At 40.7% G+C, this 23,400-nt stretch overlaps 1 protein-coding gene across 6 annotated transcripts in view; it reads left to right on the forward strand.

The window, feature by feature from the left end:
• SH3TC1 (SH3 domain and tetratricopeptide repeats 1) overlaps positions 1–23,400 on the forward strand; it is a 59,809-nt gene that overhangs the window by 16,895 nt on the left and 19,514 nt on the right. For 5 of the 6 annotated variants that reach the window (XM_043544712.1, XM_043544713.1, XM_043544711.1 and 2 more), the window contains 8 exons: positions 2,939–3,010; positions 5,629–5,756; positions 12,309–12,414; positions 14,188–14,346; positions 15,132–15,309; positions 17,244–17,317; positions 21,111–21,306; positions 22,407–22,540. In XM_043544712.1, the coding sequence (XP_043400647.1) occupies positions 2,939–3,010; positions 5,629–5,756; positions 12,309–12,414; positions 14,188–14,346; positions 15,132–15,309; positions 17,244–17,317; positions 21,111–21,306; positions 22,407–22,540 (1,047 nt within the window). Of the gene's footprint in view, positions 1–1,851; positions 1,929–2,938; positions 3,011–5,628; positions 5,757–12,308; positions 12,415–14,187; positions 14,347–15,131; positions 15,310–17,243; positions 17,318–21,110; positions 21,307–22,406; positions 22,541–23,400 lie in introns of all 6 variants that reach the window. The other variant, XM_043544715.1, reaches the window with a different exon arrangement.

Here is a 23,400-nt window from a genome sequence, read left to right on the forward strand (position 1 = left end):
TCTAGTGAAAATGAGATCAGAATCAGAACTTCTATCTATATTTAATTCACACAAATGATTGCTCATGGTCCCCGGTACTTGCATAAAGTTACAGAAAAACTTGTTGGTTTTTTCCCCCCTGAAACTGATATATGTGAAAATGGTTATTATCCATTGAAGCACTTAGTGTGTCATAAATAAACTTTTGAAAAAGATAGTCCCTGTTGCTGTATCAATAGCAATAGTGACAAGTCCACATATCAAAAACCGTTCCTAATTAAGTGGCACTCTAGACTTCTATTCATGCTCAAAGCAGTAGCATGTCATTGTAGTTCCAAAAAGTGGCTTGTTTTGGGCTTGTGACTAAGCACAGAATCAGAGCTGACAGTCTGGATGGGAAATTATTATAGTTATGATAATAATACTCATTAAATCCAGTTAGGCCTCTTCCGCAGCTGCCATATTGCCAGATTTAACTCAAACTGAAAGGTATGTTAAATGTTTTGCATCTATTTTCTCTTCCCTCTTCCATCCAGGTCAGCAATATAGAGAGAAGGATGAAGCCTTTTAGTCCTTTTACATGGAGTCTTTGTTATTCAAAGACTGATAGAGATTAGATTGGAGGGTTTTTTTAAACTGTACATTTGAATTAGTTGACTAGATAAGAAGTAGATATTGAAGGGACAAACTTACTGAGTATTTGCTCAATGTCAAACCATCCCATAAGGATGCAGCCATGGGACCCCACACAAACACCGGCTGGTATGCCTGGAAGGAGGAAGATAAATGTAAATATATTGTTATCCCATCCCTCTGAAACTCATGGAAACCATCTCAATGGACTGAGAGAGGCCAGAAAAGATCTACTCATGGGTATCACTTATATAATCTATAATACTTACAATGGTGACAAGTGTCTTATATCGTCCCCTTCTCATCCTAATGAGGTTTCCTTGTGCTAGATCAGTGGTTTTCAGCCAGAGGCCTAAGGCCCTCTGGGGGGCCACAAGCAGGTTTCAGGGGGTTCACCAAAATAAACCAGAGGGCAGGGCGAGCATTAGATTATCTGGTGCTCAGGGCAGAAAGCCGAAGCCTGAGCTGCACAGGGCTGAAGCCAAAGCCCGAGCAATGTAGCGTGGGGCCATAGGCAGTGCCCTGCTTGCTACCCCCTAATGCTGGCCCTGACTTTTAATCTATCGGATATGCAGAAAAACAGTTGTTTGGGGCACAGGTGGGCTGTGGAGGTTTTTACAGTGTGTTGGGAGGGCCTCAGAAAGAAAAAGGTTGAGAACCCCTGTGCTAGATAATACTCATGTGGTCAGCGTTACCTTGTGCAGAGTCACAATTCATAACATGAGCCCCTGGGGTGTCCTGGACTGCTGCAGCGGGTTCCCATGGCTACCTAGTTCCCGAGAATCCTGCTGCAGTGGGAGTTGTGGAGGCTTCTGAGGCAGACATTCTCCCTTTGTCACCTCCACCCAACCTGCCGGGTACGTGAGTTTGTCTAGCTCCAGAGCGTGAGTTAAAACCGGTGGTTGGCATTGAGCAAGTGCTAAACTGCTGCTGCCTCTGCAATGGGTCTGGGACCGCACCTCAGCCTACTCTGCAAGGAGGCAAACATTACTGGCTCCCCTCAACATGAAGTGTATTCATGCAATGCCGTGGGACTGTGTTGAAAACACTGAGTGGAAATAGAATCACAGAATATGCCGGTTTACACTGCTGAAGTCCTGCGGGGGGAAAGAAGGGCTGGAACTCGCAGAGGCATGCATACTGGGAGGCAGGGGCGCCGTCTCTTCACACTGCAGCCTCCACAGTGTTGCCAAGTTTGTCACTAGATCTGGTGATTATTTTTATTTTTATTTTTTTTAGGTCTGCTACAGATTTTTTCAAGCTTTGCTGTGACAAGTCACCGAACTAATCTTTTAATGGCATCTGGTGACATTCTGGTGACTTTTGCTAGATCTAATGATAGAATCACTTAATTGGTGACACTGGACAGAAGACAGACCTGAGGAGCTGAGATCCATGGGGGGCAGGAATGGGGGTGACTGAGGTAGCACTGAGTACGTCAAGGGGCCTGGGGTTAAGCAGAGGGAGAGCAGGGGAGATATTGGGGGCTAGAGGCAGGACAGGGATGATATTGGGGCTGAGAGCAGAAGGCAGGAAAGGGGAGATATTGGGGCTCAGGGCATGGCGATATTGCGACTGAAGGCAGAAGGATATTGTTGATCAGGGGAGAGTAGGTGGCTCTGTGACTGGTAAGGAGAGGATTAAAAGAATCATGGTCAGCCAGAGAAGGGGGAGTGGAAGGGGCTTGGACAGGGGCATGTGGGACAGCTGGAGAGTCCCCGCTCCATTGCTGGGAAGACCACGCTGGGCAATTCCTGTCCACCGGCCCTGGAGAGCTCAGTTGCAGGTTGCTCCTCTGGGTTGGGCTCTGTGGTACAACCCTTGCCATTTTTAGAGTTTCCTGTCCCTGGAGATGTAGATCCCAGCGTGGTGGGCTCAGCTCGGGTGGAAGGTGCCTGATGTGAGTGGAAGGAAAGATGGCAGTTGAGCTGGGTTTGGACTCTGGAGGGAGGGGTTCCCCATCCCTCATGGGGAACCACTAAAACTGGCTCCTTGCTCTGAAAAGAGAGATGGCAGAGGGTTACTGAGCCTCCATCTCTTCTTCCAGAGCAGGCCCAGAAGTGAAAGAGGCAGCGTGAGGAGATTTTGCCAGTGCCTTACAGCATGGCCACTCAGTTTACTGAGCTGCCATCTCTCCTTCTGGACCGGGGTGACTTAAAAAACCCTTAAATTCCCTTAAGAAGTCTTTGGGACTTTCTTTGTGCATAAACAACCTTTTTCCTTTACTGTTCAATGCAAAGGATCAGAACTTTAAAAATATGTTTATGCTTTGTTAACTCAGTCTGATTATGAAAATGCCTCTTACTAGCCATTTTATTTGTTATAGACTTTTCTCAGAATAACTGCTTGAAGGCCAGTTCAAGGATACCACCCAGTCCAGCAGAGAGTTTTCCAACAGGTAGGAAGGACCTTTTTCTCTGTTACACATCATTTGAGTATTCGCTTTTTTCCACTAACCTTTGCTCTTCAGCTGAGCTACTAGATAAGTGATATTTCCAGGGTTGCCAACTCTTGCAATTTTATCACAAGTCTCACAATGTTTAATGTTTTTTTTTTAAACCTTAGCTCCTGGAGGCATGTGATATGTTGAGAATCTCAGCTTTTATTTAAAAAACAAAATTCGAAGTCTTCATGGATAAAAGCCTGAAAATGTTTACAGATTGTACCTTCAATGGTCTCAAGCCAGAAGGCACCATAAGAAGAACTTAATATTTATTGTATATCATGATTTTCAAGTCAATCTCGTGATCTTTAGTGCCCTCTCTATGTTTTGTGAACCCTTAGGTTTGGCCGTGCTGTATCTGTTAGCAAAGATGTAGGAATACTTTCTGGGTACGGAGGTGCAGCAGGGTTGCAGTCCTATTATTTATGGGAGTTGAGCCCTAGTACTTATGGTAGTTGAGCAGCTCATGTTCTGCTCGATGACTTGAAAATGTCATGTTTCTGTTCTGTTTGTTTAGATTTCCCCCCCTCACCTGTGGGGAAAATAGTCCATTGGATAAAATTTTCAGAGGCAACCACTGTAGTTCATGCTGATTTTTCTTTGTTTTCAAGCAAATAGAGTAACTACATATATGCATAGGTAAATGACTTGCACGATACCTCAAGATGGTTTGGTGTCCTAAAGGCAGTGCTGTGCTCTGGTGAGTTAGACATTTGGTCCAGAACTTGAACACAGACCAACTTGAACATACTGTAAGCAAATGCAACTCCGTGAATTCCAACTGGTCCCGATTGATTAGAGCCTGATCCAAAGCCCATTGAAGTTAATGGAGAGATTCACATATGCTGAGCACTCTAGCTTGATCCAGCAAAATACATAAGTAATTAATTTTAAGGGAATAACCTTAATGAATAACAACTGCTTAAGTCTTTCACTGAATCAGGCTGGAGTGCTCAGCGCCTTGCAGAATTGAGCCCTTACTTCTTAAAGATCTGACTCAGAGCCTAGTAACATAAATAAACTCCAATTGATATTAATGAGTCCTGAAGTGTGTTCTAAATTGGCCAAGGGGGCAGCATGCTCAACCTCTACAGAGAGAAGTGTTTCACATCAGTCAATATTAACTCTTTAGCTGATTAAGGGGGTGATTTATCAGGATTATTGGTTAATTTCTTGGAATAATTTGAAGAAAAAACATAAAAAGAATCTAGTATTTAAGTACAGAAATTGCTTATTTATTAGGGGCGTGTGTGTGTATTTGGTTGAAAATTTGATAATGGTTTTTAGGATTTATTGTGGTTGAAGTACTGTTTAATAGCTGCAAAGGAAGTGAATGAGTCAGTGGTACAAATTAATACTTATCTCAGCAATAGTATTCAGAGCATTTACAGTTTATCATGTTCATGACTGACTAAGTTTACTGATGCGCAGCTAAATAACAATTTCCTTAATAATGCTTTGCCCTTCCATAACACCCTTCAACTCAACCTTAAAGAGATTTTACAAGTTGTTACATTAGCTTTAATATTAACTGAGCCTGTCAGAATGTTAATGGTCCTCGGAGAAGTGACTCCTAACAGTGCATGACAGTTTAGGACAATGTGTGAAGATACAGTTTTGGGGAAGGTATTACAATCACTTAGGTAAGGCTTAGCAAGAACACATTTTTCAATAGGTTGCTCTCTTCCCTCTGCATTAGGAATGAAACAGTTCCTCAGCCTGTTGTTAGAGGGCATTGTGTTTTATTGGTGCCCTACTTCTAAAGACATGTAAAATCAAGGTCTTGCTCATTTTGGCCTCAAAGATTCTATGAGTGGGAATAATAAGTAGGACTGGTTTTTTTTGGTTTTTTTTTGCTTTATATGGATAATTTTGAGATTTTGTTGAAAACTTTTCATCTGAAAACTGAAAATGTCTGTGTTTCAGCCAAAAATTTTTGGTTGTGGATTTTTCAACAAAAAGTCAAAGTCTTCCATGGGGGTGGAATCGGGGGTCGGAGGAAACATGACCAGTTCTAGTAATAATTTGTATCCTGGCTCAATTCTAACTCAGGCAGGGTAACTACCTACATTCTATCTACCCTAATTTCCTTCTCCCACCCACAGCTTCTGCTGGAAAAAGTTATTTTTCATTTCTTTCAAACTTTTTTGTGATGTTGCCAGCTGCTATTAAATAGCAGCCACATCTCACCACAGATGTCAGCATGTGAGTGGTAGGTGAAGTGATCCCCGTGTATTGTTTCTATAGCATATTGGTTTGTAAAGTGCTTTGGGGCCCATTCAAGTGAAAGTTCATTGTCATTCCTATTAAAATTGCTGCTCCGAGCAATGGGAATAGGTTAAACTGCACAATATTATTCATTGTATTCTGGTGAGTTTCACTATTTTTATTACAACCTTGTATTTTTGTAGATTCAGAATTAGCAAATGCCCATGGATGTCATGCTAGTGGTGGTATTCTATTCTATATTTCTCTTGATCAGCAGAGTAGCCTTTTCTTGATAAATGAAATGCGGCAGAACTGGCTCTCCCATTCAAAGAACTTGTGTGACTATAAACCAATATTCTTCTCAGATATCTCCCTGAAGCTAATCATGGTAAAACGAAAGAGTGGACTTCCTGACCCCCGACTGCAGGGAGAACTGAGAGGACGACTCCGTCTTTTGGAGAATGACAGCAGGGAGGTCATGGCAGTTTTTAGTGTAAGTCAGCTCTGGTATATTTACAGAACAGTTTGGGGTGTTATCAATAACAGAGTCTACCAAAACATTTCAGCATCACTGAACTAACCTCTAAAACATGCAAGGGTCTGTTCTCCCATTTGTATATGTGTGTGTATAAATTGAAGGTGGTCAAATGCAGTCCACAGACACTGTCATTTTTGACTTGGAGGTGACCAAAACTGCTCAGATCAAAATGGGATCTCTACATGTCTCTGGGCCATACTTGCTTACAGGAGATGACATTGGCTTCAATCTGCTCCATTTAATGTAAACTAAAGGACTGATTTTTCTTCACCTCATCTGGCACAGGGGAGCAAAAATGGGTGCTCCTGAGTTTGGAAATGTGAAGGTGGGAGCAACATGTGTCCCCTCCCCCGCCCTTCCAGGGCCCACAGGCTGTCACAAGAGGACCCTCTATATTGGCTTATGCAGGACCAATGAGGAAACTATTCCTATTACACATATGGTTTGCATAGGCAACCTGGCCTGATACCTCTGCAGGGTTTAAGTGATGTGTAGGGCTTTGCGCCGACACTAGGAACCCAGATGAATTTTACCCATTCGTTATATGGCATGAAGCTGTTACGTATTTAGGAACAGAAGGTATAATAATGGAGACAGTGGCACTCTGGGATAACCTTGGTCTTATTTATATCAGAAATTTACTTCCAGTGCTCAAAGGATCAGACAGATCACACTATTACAACATCTGTTTGAAGTAAAATGAGAGAGAAAACATGCAGGTTTACCAAATATTCAGATACATACAAATCCAAAATATAGTAAAATGAATGAATATTAATATAGACAATAATGGCCAAACTTTCAAAAGGGCTCAGCTCCTGTTTAGGCACTCAGAGTGGCCAGGTATTAAAAAGAAGTCAGGACTCAGTAACTCCATTTAAGAAAAATGGGCTGTGTTGCACGGTAAGCACTTCTAAAATTCTGGCTACTTCACTTCATTAATGGACCGGATTAGAGTAATGCACTGGAGACAGCGCCATAATAATAGAAAATACCAGTTAAACCAAGTACGGAGTTTAACATCCCAATGAAAAGCAAATGGAATTCAAGATATAGAAATGGAAAATTGGTACAGCTCTTGAGTTTCCTCATACACACTTTTAATGCACATAATGAAGGTATAAAAGGATGTGCCTAGAACACATCCTACCAGTGAAACTGGCCAACAGAAGTGGGAGAAAAACAGAAAGAGAGAGAGAGAGAGAAAAATTCTAACTATTGTGAGAGGTGCCAGACCAACTCATTTAATAAGATAACGTCTGTAAGTTCCAAATTGCAGGTACTGTACAATTTATACAAATGTAACAGGGACCTGAAATGCTATCCATATCACAAAACTGTGTGTACTGAAAATATTCAATTAAGAATGTTTGGAAGTAAGATCCTTTGTATCTTTGTCTCTGACCTGGATGCAGAAAACAACTCTATAGGCATGAAGTAGTAGTTTCTTGACTTAATGAAAGCAGAATCTGTCTACAGAAAAAGAAGAAACATGAAAAGGGACAAACTATAAATGATCACAGAATCGATACACGCAATCATGTGGACACCTTTGTATCTTCTGACTCTCAGTGAAAATCAAGACTAGACTTGTTATGCACTCCTTCCTGTCTTAGCTCAAATACCAACTGGTAGAACAAATGAACCCAACTGGAGGAAGTGAAATAAGCCACAGTATTTGGGACATTGAAATGGACAAGAATAGGATCAATTATTTATTAGTGTGATTGTTACTATACGTTACATTAAGTGTATAGCAGATGTCTGTAAAGAAAGGAATAAGACATTATGTTCTAGATTTAGAAAAAACCCAAAACAATAAAATTATTACCATAGCAATGGAACTAGAAATACTGGAGAACAAAGCAGAAGGCATTTTAAATAAAACTGCTGAATGCATTGCATGTAAAGCATAACTAGCTAGTTTTAGCTGTTTGTGTTTTTGTAGAAAAGTGGAAGGAAAAAAAAATCACACTTTTCCAAGCAGTTTTGTTAATTTTGCCTTAAACTGACACTCTGCTTGTAATACTTAACTCTCATGCCCATTTGAAACCATTCTCTGTTACCAAAGTTGCCTAGATTGCTTGCTCCTAAGCAAAAGAGGAGGGGTAAAGAAGAGAGGCATAAATATTGGATTTATCAGGGCTGACTATTTGTAGTTTTAAATTACATATCAGTGGCATGGGTTCATTTTTTTTTTTTTATTCTCCTGTAATACGGGTTTGCATTACGGATGAGCTCCTCACAGTGATAAGCTGCCAAAATCTTAACAACCGGTCCCTCCTCACCCCCCAAAGGGGTCATTGCCCACTCCCGCCCCCCGGGACTCCTGCCCCATCCAACCCCCCGCATTTCTTCACATCCCCCCCCACCCCCGGGACCCTTGCCCCATCCACCCCCCACCCCTGTCCCCTGACTGCCCTCAGAACCGGGCAGGACGGTCTCATGGGCCACCGTAGTGGGTGCTCACCCCTCCCCTAAGAGCCAGAGGGACCTGCTGGGGGGCAAGGTGGGGAGTCCCGGTGGTGCTTACCTGGGGCGGCTCCCAGGAAGCATCTGGCAGGTCCCTCTGCCTCCTAGGGGCGGGAGAGCGTAGCTGGGGGGGAGCAGGCGGAGCGGCTGCTTCCCCCACTGATCACATCAAAAGTGGCGCCTTAGGCACTGACTCTGTGGGTGCTCTGAGGCTGGAGCACCCACAGGGAAAATTTGGTGGGTGCAGAGCACCCACCAGCAGCTCCCCAGCCCCAGCTCACCACCGCTCCGCCTCGCCCCTGAATGCGCCGCCCTGCTCTGCTTCTCTGCCCCCCTGGCTTCCCGCGAATCAGCTGTTCGGTGGGAAGCCTGGGAAGGCTGAGAAGCAGGCGGCGGCTTTGCGCTCAGGCCCAGGGAGGCGGAGGTGAGCTGGGGCGGGGAGCGGTTCCCCGGCGCGCCCCCGCCCCCCGCCTTACTGGCTGGGGCGCAGGAGGCTCTCCTCGCCCCCCCCCACCCCCCCGGCCCAGCTCACCTCCGCTCTGCCTCCCTGGGCCTGAGCGCAAAGCCGCTGCCTGCTTCTCAGCCCTCCTCGGCTTCCTGTGCGAACAGCTGATTTGTGGGAAGCCTGGGGTGGGGGGTGGAGAAGCAGAGCGGGGAGGCGCATTCAGGGGGGAGTTGGAGGCGGAGCAGAGGTGAGCTGGGGCCGGAGGCGGGGCAAGGAGCTGCCAGTGGGTGCACCAAATTTTCCCCTTGGACGCCACATTTGGCCGGTTGTTAAATTTAGAAGCCCTTTTAGAACCGGTTGTCCCTCGTGGAACAACCGGTTCTAAAAGGGCTTCTAAATTTAACAACTGGTTCCAACGAACTGGTGCGAACCGGCTCCAGCTCACCACTGCTCCTCACCAAACCTGGATAGGATTGCCCCCAAGTATTGGGATGCTATTGATTTGGGTCCAAACATTTTTACTCAATAGCATCAGTTTCAAAAATGATTTGAATCATCATCATTTCATGTTGGTGGAATGATAACTATTTGATCTTCTGTGGTTGTCTTCTGCATGGTTAATGTTTGCATTATCCATTTTAATATGGATTCCCCGTCTATCTCACTAACAAGTCAAACACTGAAATCTTCCTTACTTAGCATCGAGTTAATAGTATCCATTTCTACATGTTGTCTCTTTCCTGTGCAAGATCTCTTATTACCAATCTGCTATTGTTATTTCTACAGACTTTATAACCTGTTTTCTTGCTGTCTGTTTTGATGCATGGTTCTTGGGGGCAGGAAACGACTGTGCACAAATGACTGGATTTTAAGGCTCTGCTAGTGTTTAAGAACAGATTTAGGAAAAGGACTGTCAGAAAAGCAAGATTTATAATGCCAAATTTACTTATAAAATGGTGAATTTGTTTTGATATTGAGTAATGCAGGATGCCTAGAGGTTGTGATATTTCAGCCTTTGGAGGCAATTTATTAATAGATTTTGGTCGCAGAAGACAGTAATTCTGTTCTTGTATTAATATTTAATCAGGTGTAGAGACTGGAATACATAGATCTATGTGCAGATGAGGGGGACCATCTGGGAATATGATGCTTCAGTTTTTTAAAGAGACAGCAGTATTTTTTTGTAATCCATTTATGTTATGTAAATGAAAAATAACAAATTGTGTGTAAATTGATGCAATATTTCCCAAGATATTGAAATGAGTAAAATACTACTAATAATACCTAGTTCTCATATTTCAGAGTAGCAGCCATGTTAGTCTGTATTCGCAAAAAGAAAAGGAGGACTTGTGGCACCTTAGAGACTAACAAATTTATTTGAGCATAAGCTTCCGTGAGCTACAGCTCACTTCATCGGATGCATGAAGTGGAAAATACAGTGGGGAGATTTACATACATAGAGAACATGAAACAATGGGTATTACCATACACACTGTAATGAGAGTGATCACTTAAGGTGAGCTATTACCAGCAGGAGAGCCGGGGGGGGGGGGGGGGGGGAATCTTTTGTAGTGATAATCAAGGTGGGCCATTTCCAGCAGTTGACAAGAACGTCTGAGGAACAGTGGGGTGTGGGAGGGGGGTGGGAATAGACATGGGGAAATAGTTTTACTTTGTGTAATGACCCATCCATTCCCAGTCTTTATTCAAACCTAAATTAATTGTATCCAGTTTGCAAATTAATTCCAATTCAGCAGTCTCTCGTTGGAGTCTGTTTTTGAAGTTTTTGTTGTTGTTTAAGAATTGCAACTTTTAGGTCTGTAATCTCTTTGGTCACTCGATTACAGACCTAAATTCCCCCCTGCCACTCTCCTGCTGGTAATAGCTCACCTTAAGTGATCACTGTCATTACAGTGTGTATGGTAACACCCATTGTTTCATGTTCTCTATGTATATAAATTTCCCCACTGTATTTTCCACTTAATGCATCCGTTGAAGTGAGCTGTAGCTCATGAAAGCTTCTGCTCAGATAAATTTGTTAGTCTCTAAGGTGCCACAAGTACTCCTTTTTTTTTTTAGTTCTCATATAGCACTTTTCATTGGAAGACTTCAAAGCGCTTTTCAAAGGAGGTCAGTACTCTTTTATTAAGGAACAGTGGGTGAAATGTTATCTGGCATAGGTTGTGTTAAACATACCTTTATGTGGCAGTTTCTTTACAGAATTAATAATCTTTGAATCACAGACATGTAGGACTGGAAGGGTCCTCAATAGGTCATCTAGTCCAGTCCCCTGCACTCAAAGCAGGACTAAGTAATAACTAGACCATTCCTGACAGGTGTTTGTCTAACCTGTTCATAAAAACCTCCAGTGATGGAGATTCCACAACCTCCCTAGGTAATTTGTTTAAGTGCTTAAGCACCCTGACAGTTAGGCAATTTTTCCTAATGTCCAACCTAAACCACTTTCATAATTAATTATATCATTTAAAAACTTTTTTTTTCCATAAAACTTACTGCAAATTTGTGACCAGACAAAGCCATAGGTTACTTTGAAGAGTAGGCGATTTACTGTGCCCTCCATATTCTGACACATGTTCCATTAAAATCCTGCCTTATTAGAACATTAAGGATGAGCGTGCCACAGTTGGGAAGCAACATAGTAAACTCAACCTTAATTCTCATTCTTGTGCATGCACTGTGATAAAAGGTCACTTCCTCTGCTGAGGCTCTAGCCCACAGTTTTAAAACATCTCGTAGTTGAAAGGTAATCATGCTCTATAATAAGACTGCTGGCTAGAAATTGCTGGAATACTGTATCTCCATTAGTTTATGAGGGGGTCTCCTGCCAGGCTGTGTAGCTCTTATCTTTATAACTGCAGACATGGTTTACATACTGCTCCAACACAGCTTATGAGAAAGAGACCCCAGCCTTGTTCATGCCTTGTCTTATTCATAGTGCACCTTTTATTGTGGGCTTTCACAGTAACATTAACTCCCCTAAAAGGCACAGGTGTAATATTATTAGTTAAGCTTTTAAATGTTCTGTCTCACGCACACACACTCTCTCTCACTCACTCACACGCACACAGGATCACATTCCAGTTTCAGTTGCACTGGTGTAAATTGTAGTAACTGTTCATTTCTGTCGGCAAAGGGAGCTTAGCTAAATTTTCTGCGAGAAAACAGCAAACGAAAACACTCTTTTTCTGAATTTTACTGTAATGGAATTTTATAGTGGCCAATGTAGCTTTAGAGTATAAATGAGATGAGAAATCTGTCCACAGTATACATTTAGGTGAATGTTTATGACCCAAACAGGTAGCTAAAGGTATTGGGTGAAATCCTGGCCCCAGTGAAGCCAATGGAAGTTTTGCCATTGTTGTTAGTGGAGTGTGTATTTTTTCATCTATTCTGTATGTGCAATGTGGGTGAATAACTGACACTATGAAGAACCTCAGCTTTTTAATTTTCAGATTTTGTGTGTGTGTTTATAGAAACATTTTTCTTGAATTTAATTACTAATATAACTTAATGAATCTATTATTACCTGTAAGAGTATAATGAAATAATGTGTTTGTTTGCTTTGTTAGGAGCTGTCTGCCAGATTGTTGTCTATTCACAGTGACCAAGACCTAATAGTGGTGACATTTAAAACATTTGAAGAAATATGGAAGTTTTTAACCTACTATTCCCTTGGTAAAGCAATTTCATCTGCAGGACTGTTCAATATTTTTGTTGTATTTTTATTGTAGACATAACTTTTTGATTAGCTGGAAACAATTGTTGAAAGGGATTAGCAAGATAAAAGCACTGGTTCTTAACGTATAATTTTGATTGTTTTAAAGCAATACTATCTATCTGCCCCCCATCTGAGCACCTCAGTCTTTTATATCTTCACAACACCCTTTGAGGTAGGGAAGTACGATTATCCTCACTTTGCAGATGAGGAACAGATAAATGAAATGACTTACCCAAGAGATCTGTGGCAGAACCAGGAATTAAACCCAGGTATCCCATGGCCCAAACTAGAACCCTAAACACTGGACCAAGCCTCCATCTTCCTAATACTGTCTTTCCCAAGGAGAATTAATTATCCTATTAACAGTGGCATCTTAAAGAAAAAATAAAACTCATTCTTGTCACATAGATAGTATGATTCTAGGGATGATATTCTAGTTCACATGCATGCATAATTATTCAGCTATCTTCCAAAGCAGACATTCTAATATAGGCCTTGCATGTTCTAAACTCTGTAAAATGGTATCATCTCTATGTCCTATTGCACTGAGTGAGAGTTTTAAGATGTAAGGCATACAAGATTCAGAATACAGAAATGATTAGCTATTTGTGTCTGCCAGATTAATCTCTGACAACACCATGGAGAGTTTTATATGGGAAATTAAGGGCAATTTTTCAAACATGTCCATGTTTTTTCATTGCCTACATTTTTGGGTGCTCAACTTCAGTAATTTAGAACCAGACTTTTAAGAGATGTTGACCACCACCAAATCCGGCTGAAAGGTGTTCGGCACCTCTGGAATCAGGCTCTAGCAATCTCAAATTTTGACCCTTGAAAATATGAGCCTTAGGCCTGATTCTGAGAGTTGCTGAACACAGGTTGCTTCCATTGACTTTAACTGGAGTTTTGGGAGCTCAGCACCTCTGAGGTATCTGAAGTTGAGCATCCACTATTGGAGGACAATTTTGACAGTTTGGGACTAAGTAAGTGGTGAGAGAATCCTGCAGGGAAATATGTCAGAGATGGAAAATCCCATGATGTTTTCCATCTAGAGAACTTAATTTGTAGACATATAATTTTGCTCAGTTTATTCATGATCCTGATGCCAATGTTTTTGCTCTTGAGTCTTGAATTCCACACAGTTAGGGATGAAAAATGGGAAGTAGGGAACTGATGACAGGACTTGTTGCAGTGGTAGTAAAAGTCTAGTAAGATGAAGAAAGACAAGAGGAGTAGGCACTGCTGGCTAATGGGCTGGCAAGACCTTTGTGAACAGCACGTATCATGAGGCACTGAGCAGCTGATTATGCAAAATACTCCTTGATTAGAACTCTGACATTTCCCCCATCAATATTTGGGCTTCATGGCCTTTTCTTAAATGCATCCCTTACATATTTGCTGCTATTTGCAAATTGCTATTTGTTGGCAGTAGAAATAAATGAAAATCTTAAAATTCATTGCTACTCCTACTGGGCCAGATACTCCGATGAATAAATCAGCATCGATCCCTTCATGTCTCTTATGTGTATATCCTTGAGTCTGTCATAGATTGCTCTCGATGTCAATGAGAGTTGTGCATGTGCATTTTGCCAATACTGCAATCCAACAGCAGTTGGACATTGTATTTTAAGCAATAATTTGGATTGTCTGACTGGTAACCACCATTTATTGCCTTTTGGAGAAGTCTCTGTGTTAATTTAATTAAAGAGGCCACCTTAATTTTTTACTAGGTTTTATAAATCACTGCATGGAGAATTTGTTGCTAGATCAGTCTTTCTGGCTCTGTTCCCAAGAAGAGAATGAGGATAAACAAGAAGAAGCTGGAATTGAAGTCTATATAAATGAAGAGTCTCTAAATTTGATGTACAGAGGTCTCTTAATACAGGAAGGTAAGGAAGATTGTATTTGTAAAAGGATAACTATATAGAAACAAGTATAGTCCCCACTGCCCCTTAAAGATTTTGTTTTTGAAAATGTAAGAGTGAAAAATTGGGGTTTAATCTATCTCCAGTGAAATCAATGGAAGCCTTTCCACTGATTTCACTGGGTTTGAATCAGACACTAACTGCGTCAGAATGTAGACAGAAAGAGAGTTGGAACAAAAACCATAGTATTGTACAAAGTTAGAAGAATCTTGAATCTTTTTAGAAGTATTGGCAGTAAATAGCATAAATAGCTGCAGATCATTTTTTAAAATGTTTTTCTTCTACAAGCCCAGTAAACAAATCTACCTAGGAACGTTAAAAACTTCCAGACTTTAAAAATATACAGTGACCCAGATTCTGCAACCCTTATTCACACGAGTACTTTCATTGACACCAATGAGTTAGCAAGGACTGCAAAATCAGGCCCTGGGGCACTATATCACCGAGTGTGTCTTAAGTCCTTTGATACCTTCTAATGTTACAATTTAAAAGACTTCTACAGTTGCTAGTAGTTGTTGACTCTGCTCCACATTTTGCACTATAAATGTCATTTTAGTTTGCATTAAATTCACTCTGGCTAATAAAAGTTTAGAATTTAAAAATATGTGTTAAAATTGTGATTAAAAATAGTCTTCTGAATTAATATCAATTAAAATGATCATTCTAGACGCTTGTGTTTAAAAGCCACATGTGACATTAAAACAATTCAATCTCTGTAAAATATGAAATATATTTTATTTCTTTTTAAGGAACTTTCTTTGTATTATGTCCTGACAACCTCATAAGAGAGACAACGGCTGCAGACATGGCAGTGAAAGTTTATCAAGAGAACAGAAGAGTTACTGAAGACATCTCTGGTGGATCACTGGGTGAAGATCTGACCTCAGTGTCTAAAGCTGCTGCAGAGACTTTGATCCCTTTTCATCAGTAGGCACCTGACTTCAATTTCCTATTTCATATGTATAAGAATGTGTATTTATATACAGACAACTTTAAACTGACAGCATTTTGTAGCTGGCTTTGGAGGGCTCCCTCCTTTATTCAGGAGGTCTACAGATCTCTCACTCATTTCCTTCTTAAGTTCCACACCAAGTCAGATAAATAAGTGCTGATGCCATAGTGCAGTATTAAGGGAGATGGTTTACTATCTTTTGTATTAGATATTAAACCAATGTCCCTTCTTCCTGACTCTGGTGGATGTTTAAGAATGCAACGGAAATGACCTAGGTTTTGAAAAGCTCTATAGTGGTGTCAAAGATTTTCACTTTCAAAATCCAAAACATGGAAAAAATAGTTTTTACTTATATCATCTTAGTGGGGAAGGATTGCTGGCCTCTTACATCACTCCAGCTTCTTTGGCAGGTGGCAGTCAGGCTCCTTTTTGCAGTCTCCTTTGGGATCAGCCCAGGGTCACTAATCCCTAAATCCAGGTGAGTGGGATCCGCCTTGGTGCTTAATTTGTGCCAATGCTGAGCTGCAGCACCTCTAGATTTGGCAATTTATGGCCCTGGCACCTCTGGGCTTGCTGCATCAGTTATGAATGTAAAAAAATTGCTTGAGCCCTGGCACCTCTTTCATTACAAATTAAGCCCTGATCAGCAGAGAACCACTCTAGTGGTGCTGCTGGCCCATAGAAATCTGAGTCTGAAGCAGGGCCCATAAGTTAGTGTGAGTGGTTACTAAGAGATCCCAGGAAATATACCTGACCCCTAGAAGAAAAGCAGAAATTCTGTGTTTTGTTTTTCTGACTGGCTGAAGGAGCACGCTTAAAATACAGCCGCTTTATCTAGAAAAACAAGTCCAATTAAATCAAAATGGCTTTTGCTGACCCTCCTGAGTGAATGGGTTAGCTGAACCAATCAGCAAAGCAAACCAAATACCATCTGACTTCATTCATATAACCCATCCCAGCTGATACTCACAATATGAAATGTATTAGTAAAAGATACTTGAAACTTTCACAGATAATTGAGCCTATCTTTCCCTTTGACAAAAAAGGGCTTATTATTATTACTATTACTAATTTGCCATGGACTAGGCCGCATTGTGCTAGGCTCTGTACAAACACAGAACAAAACAACAGTCCCTGCCCCTCAAGGCTAAAGAGTTTTACATGAACCACAGCATTTTTACTAGGAGTCCGGTGGCACCTTAAAGACTAACAGATTTATTTGGGCATAAGCTTTCATGGGTAAAACACCCATGCATCTGAAGAAGTGGTGTTTTACCCACGGAAGCTTATACTCCTTGTTGTTTTTGTGGATATAGACTAACACGGCTACCTCCTGATACTTGACAGCATTTTTACTAAAGCTCTGCAAACTTTAAAACAGGGAAATGCATAAAGTGTTAAATTTCATGTTGAATGTCTTATCACAGCTCTATTATATGACTAAATTAGTCAGTTATTGCTGCTTTGTTAACTTGCCATATTGAATAATTTAATTCTGTGGTCATCAATACCTTTTTGAGGTGGAGCTGGCAAGCAAATATGCATCAAAACAAAATTTCAACCAAGAATTAGGAAAAAATAGTGAAAAATGTTGTGATTCCCCCCTGCCCCCTGTTCCCTTTCTTCTTCCAGCTAGCTGTACCTGTAATGAGTGTTCAACAATTACATGGTTTGCATAATCAAGAAATGGACAGAATATCATTCCATTATATTTCCAGTCTCCTTCAGATTCTATGGTGCTCAGTTACCACACTGATAAATGTCATATATGTATTTAAAATGGACAGGCAGAAGCACTGAAATCAATAAAAGTTTGAAGAAATAGGAGTTTAGAATATCCCTGCCTCTATTAAAACCTTCTGGAGGTGTTTCAGATACTTATTCCAGTGTCCTTTTTTCCTTCCTCTAGATGGTTTCTTAAAGTATACTCTGATCCTGTTCATTTTGCTAGCAAAATGGAGTCTAAATGCAGCAAGCAAATAGGTAAGAAACTCCATCTAAACTTTTGCATCTAATTTTATAGATATTTAAACGGCATTATATAAATTCCCAGAGCTAGATTTTACAGGATTTGGTAATGTTCGCACCTTCTCATTTAGCTGTACTAGAATAGCAAAATTGCCATAGCAATTATGGTGCTGTAATATAGGATGGCTGGCATAAATTTCTGCCTACAACTATATTTAAGCATACCATATCTACTGAGTGTCTTTCATCCAGAAGTGCTTTACAGGCAATAGCCATGTGTCTAATTAATGTCTAGCAATATGATGTCTAGCATGTGTCTAAACTCTGAAGGTCTATTTTCTTGACTTTTCAATTTTATTTTATTGTTTTGCTCATAAATATTCATTCATACTTCAAGGCACATATATCAAGTAGATATGTAATATAATCCAGTCAAAAGAAATACATTAATAAACTATTCCATAGGTCTGACATTTAAAGTTTGTAAAGAAAAGAAGGAAAATTGGAAATTGAAAGCATTTACATATAATGAACACATGTTCTCACACACACACACACACACACACACACACACACACACACACACACACACACACACACTGGTTCACATATATTTTTGTCTGAAACAGCCACAGCAGCCCATGTACCAGATGATCAGTTATTTTCTGACTATGGTTTATTTTGTTTTCCATTCTTTGACTTATTCCAATCATTATACTTCTAGACTAACATAAAGTCATAGATCTATTTAACAGGTACACCGTGTATGTATTCACATTTATTTACTGTAGAACAAATCCTGCTATCCTTAGCTAAAGTATCAGTATCCCCAAAAGACCTGTTTCAGAGTGGTAGCCGTGTTAGTCTGTATCAGCAGAAAGAACGAGGAGTACTTGTGGCACCTTAGAGACTAACCTATTTATTTGAGCATAAGCTTTCGTGGGCTAAAGCCCACTTCATTAGATGCATGTAGTGGAAAATACAGTAGGAAGATACATATATATATATATATATATATATATATATATATATATATATATATATATATACACAGAGAAGATGAAAAAATGGGGGTTGCCATACCAGCTCTAACGAGACCAATTGATTAAGGTGGGCTATTATCAGCAGGAGAAAAAAACTTGTGTGTTGATAATTAGGATGGCCCATTTCAAACAGTTGACAAGAAGGTGTGAGTAACAGTAGGGGGGAAAATTAGCATGGGGAAATAGTTTTTAGTTAGTGTAATGACTCATTCACTCCCAGTCTTTATTCAAGCCTAATTTAATGGTGTCCAGTTTGCAGTTTAATTCCAGTTCTGCCTTTTTTCATTGGAGTCTGTTTTTGAAGTTTTTTTGTTGAATAATTGCGACTTTTAGGTCTGTAATTGAGCGTCCAGGGAGGTTGAAGTGTTCTCCAACTGGTTTTTGAATGTTATAATTCTTGACGTCTGATTTGTGTCCATTTATTCTTTTGTGTAGAGGCTGTCCGGTTTGGCCAATATACATGGCAGAGGGACATTGCTGGCACATGTTGGTAGATGTGCAGGTGAACAAGCCTCTGATAGTGTGGCTGATGTGATTAGGCCCTATGATGGTGTCCCCTGAATAGATATGTGGATAGAGTTGGCAATGGTCTTTGCTACAAGGATAGGTTCCTGGGTTAGTGTTTTTGTTATGTGGTGTGTGGTTGCTGGTGAGTATTTGCTTCAGGTTGGGGGGCTGTCTGTAAGCAATGACTGGCCTGTCTCCCAAGATCTGTGAGAGTGATGGGTCGTCCTTCAGGATAGGTTGTAGATCCTTGATGTGCTGGAGAGGTTTTAGTTGGGGGCTGAAGGTGATGGCTAGTGGCGTTCTGTTACGTCCTTTGTTAGGCCTGTCCTGTAGTATGTGACTTCTGGGTACTCTTCTGGCTTTGTTAATCTGTTTCTTCACTTCAGCAGGTGGGTACTGTCATTGTCAGAACACTTGATAGAGATCTTGTAGGGGTTTGTCTCTGTCTGAGGGGTTGGAACAAATGCGGTTGTATCATAGAGCTTGGCTGTAGACAGTGGATCATGTGGTGTGGTCTGGATGAAAGCTGGAGGCATGTAGGTAAGTATGACGGTCAGTAGGTTTCTGGTATAGGGTGGTTATGTGACCATCGCTTATTAGCACTGTAGTGTCCAGGAAGTGGATCTCCTGTGTGGACTGGTCCAGGCTGAGGTTGATGGTGGGATGGAAATTGTTGAAATCATGGTGGAATTCCTCAAGGGCTTCTTTTCCATGGGTCCAGATGATGAAGATGTCATCAGTGTAGCACAAGTAGAGTAGGGGCATTAGGGGACGAGAGCTGAGGAAGCGTTGTTCTAAGTCAGCCATAAAAATGTTGGCATGCTGTGGGGCCATGTGGGTACCCATAGCAGTGCCACTGATTTGAAGGTATACATTGTCCCCAAAAGTGAAATAGTTGTGCGTGAGGACAAAGTGACAAAGTTCAGTCACCAGGTTTGCCGTGACATCGGGGATACTGTTCTTGACGGCTTGCAGTCCATCTTTGTGTGGAATGTTGGTGTAGAGGGCTTCTACATCCATAGTGTCCAGGATGGTGTTTTCTGGAAGACCACCGATGGATTGTAGTTTCCTTAGGAAGTCAGTGGTGTCTCGAAGATAGCTATTTGTGCTGGTAGCGTAGGGCCTGATGAGAGAGTCTACATAGCCAGACAATCCTGCTGTCAGAGTGCCAATGCCTGAGATGATGGGGCGTCCAGGATTTCCAGGTTTATGGATCTTGGGTAGCAGATAGAATACCCCTGGTCGGGGTTCTAGGGGTGTGTCTGTGCAGATTTGTTCTTGTAGCTTTAGCAAGAAACTAGAAACCAATACTAGCGGGATTTTTGTTGTAGGTAATATCTGAGAATAATAAGAGCGCTCACTTGTAATTACTGGATTGATTGGAAGAAAGCAGAAAAGACTTAATTTTAATGTTTGTTTTTGAAATTTGAAATCTTAAAAAAATGTCAATCAGCTCACGAGCTTTTCAAAAAATGGAGGAAAGAGGGGATTGAATTTTTTAACATCTTTCTAGCTTTTTTAAAAAAAAATCAATTTTTTGATCTATTGGTTACCACCAGAGCCAATTAGCATCAGACATGTTTTGGTCAGGGCAGTGTCCAGAAGAACCAATCACTGTTCCAGCCCAAGCAGGAATAAAGGTGATGGGGCGCTTTAACCAAATTTTCCCTAAGAAAACAGCAATCCAAAACACCAAATGCAGCTGTGGTGCATTTAACTCTAAGTAACACACATTTATGATGTTAGATGCATCCCTTTAACAGTGGGCATTGCCGATGTGGGGATATTTAGATTGCAGATTGCAGTCCCATCTCCATTCTTGTTTGGACCATACCAGCTCCTGCTTCCACAGGGTTTACTTATGGGGATTTTCTTTCTATCAAACTCACAAGTGGGTATTGCAAAATCTATTCACCTCTTCTTCTTTTTTTTTCTAGTCTGTTACAAAAGTAGGTAAATGACCATTATGTTCATCTTTAAAGCAAGTGGAATTTTGAATACATTTTAAATACTGTTTTATATGGCTTGAAGGACTGTGAGATAGATTTGATGCCTTTATACAATACTGTAGTGCTCTAGAAAGCAATTGCTTGCTTCAAAGCATCAAAAAGTAATAAATCTCTCCTCACCATGAGTGCAATTCACAACAGTGTCTTTGGCCATAATATTCTCCCTCGTTATGCTGAGTCACCATGATGTTAAATGCTTATGTAGTCATATTTTCAAATTAATGTATCTCCAAAACCTTAATTATGCAGCTACGGGATCTTCTGAAGCAGTGATTAGTTATGCAAGTGCTGTGCCTGAAGAGATTAGCTTCCAGAGCGGAGACAAAATTGAAATCATTGGCTACTTCATAGAATGTCTGGAGTGGTTTGTTGGAAGACATATGTTGACGGGACAAATTGGTTTTGTAAAGACCAGCCACGTTAAACCTGACACCTCTGGAACTAAGTAAGTACTATGCATTATATTTTAACCAATGAATTTAAAGGGGCACAGTCAAAATTTTTTTTAAAGTCTTTTAATATACCTTTTGTTTGTAAAACTCTTACATCTCTTTATGGAGAGAGTTTCCATTATGTGACATGGAACAAAGAAAACTGTAGCATAAGCTGCTTCTCCTCCATTAGTAACCCAGATCCAAATGTGAGCAGTTCCTGTTGTCTCAGAAGGCACATCGTACCCACTTGGTTCAGTCTATTTTTTTCTTGCCTTGGGTCTTTCCATTTCAATAGTCTCCACACTCCGTGACCTCCAGTGATCCATGTTAGACAGAGGCACCCAAGCCTCAACCAAGGATCACACTGGTAACCTGCCAGTGGCCTGAGGGTAACTCCTAACTTTCCTAGGATAGATTGCAAACACTTCTATTCTGAGGTGCATGCAGTCTGTGGGCACTGCAGGCTGTATCATCCTGAACTGAGTGGAGCTCATTGATTCAAACATATGGAGGGTTTGCACATGGAAACAGTATGCTTATAAAACTTGCAGGTGCAATTTTTGAGGCCCATTTGAAATTTGGCCCTAAAGATTATTGGAAAAGGAATATTGTGATACATGCAATCTTAGCACAGTGAATGACTATTGTAATAAAATGCTACCATGATACACGAATATTGATAAAACTTCCTTTGATGTGCTTGAAAAAGGATTACCAGCATGCACAATTGGCATTATCAATACACATTTGCATGCACAGTTACCATTATCAATTTTGAACACACCACAATTGATTCTATGGTAATGCAAAGATTTTCACCATTTCCTGTAACAAGCACAAAGTATAATAAACCCGTGTGTGGTTTGTTAGCAGGGTTTAAACTTTGGATCTTCAGCTCTGCAGCTGAGACCTATGACACTTGAACTAAAAGGGTTAGTCATTTAGTTGGCAGCAGTAGTAGGCTGATATCCTCTAGTGGGCAAGCTAATAAAGGGGGACAAAGTGCATGTTATGTTCGTGTGCTGCATAAGCCAAATATACTAATAATGCAAAGGAATAAGATATAAGAAATATGATAGCTGTTATTCAAACTTACTATTCCCTTTTGTAGACAACAAAATCTGGATTTTCTTGATAAGGAAGAGAAATCTTTTTTCGCAAAAGAAAGAAATGTTGTGGAAGAGGATGTGGTGCATTTATTGAAGCAGAGATCAAATACAGAAGTTTGCACTGTGTATAGAGTAGGTAAGGATAGGTTCTATTCTTTGAGGGATGGATTCTCTCCTCCGGATGCATGCATAGCTCCCATTACTCCTCAGTTATTTTTGATTTCTTTCTGTATCTCAATGAGACGTTTTCCCCATTTATAGGCATTTTGAATGTTATTGGCAGGTGCATTTATATCACAGAAATTGCATGTGGAAAGTCCTTTTAGATCATCTACACGAATCTCCTGCTGACAAAAGACTGTCACTGCAGGGTATTCACCCAGACTTTTTTGTCCACTTTTGAATGACTCAAACAATGTGGCTCCAACATGCCTCCAAGAAACTGTTTCACAGTTGAATAGATCTTGCAGCTTTAAAATGTTACAGGTTGCTGCATTATAAACGTTGCAATGCATACAGCCAAATACTGTATTGTATTGTTTTCAGTTAAGGTTGAATACTAATGTAAACACACACCTTTATGCTTGAATGAGCTTTCAAAGTGTAGAAAAATAGCTATAATATGTCAGTTCAAAGAAATAACATTCTCTTTCTCATAGCAGTGGCATTTTTGATGTAAAGTCATTATCATTATAAAAGCCCTCTCACTTTTCCATGCACACATAGAAACAACAGGGAGCCATTCTCCTCCCACTTTGCTATGAACAAAAATTGTAGGCCATACTGACAAGACGGGGGGCTCTATCCTGGGAAGCAGTGACTTTGGAAAAGATTTGGAGGTGGTGGTGGATAATCGGCTGAACATGAGCTCCTGATGCGTTGCGGTGGCCAAAAAGGCTAATGCAGTCCTTAGATACATAAACAGGGGAATCTCAAGTAAGAGTAGAGAGGTTATTTTACCTCTGCATTTGTCACTGGTGCAACCACTGCTGGAAT

This window comes from Chelonia mydas, chromosome 4 (genome assembly GCF_015237465.2).
Source record: "Chelonia mydas isolate rCheMyd1 chromosome 4, rCheMyd1.pri.v2, whole genome shotgun sequence".
Lineage (NCBI taxonomy): Eukaryota > Metazoa > Chordata > Testudines > Cheloniidae > Chelonia > Chelonia mydas.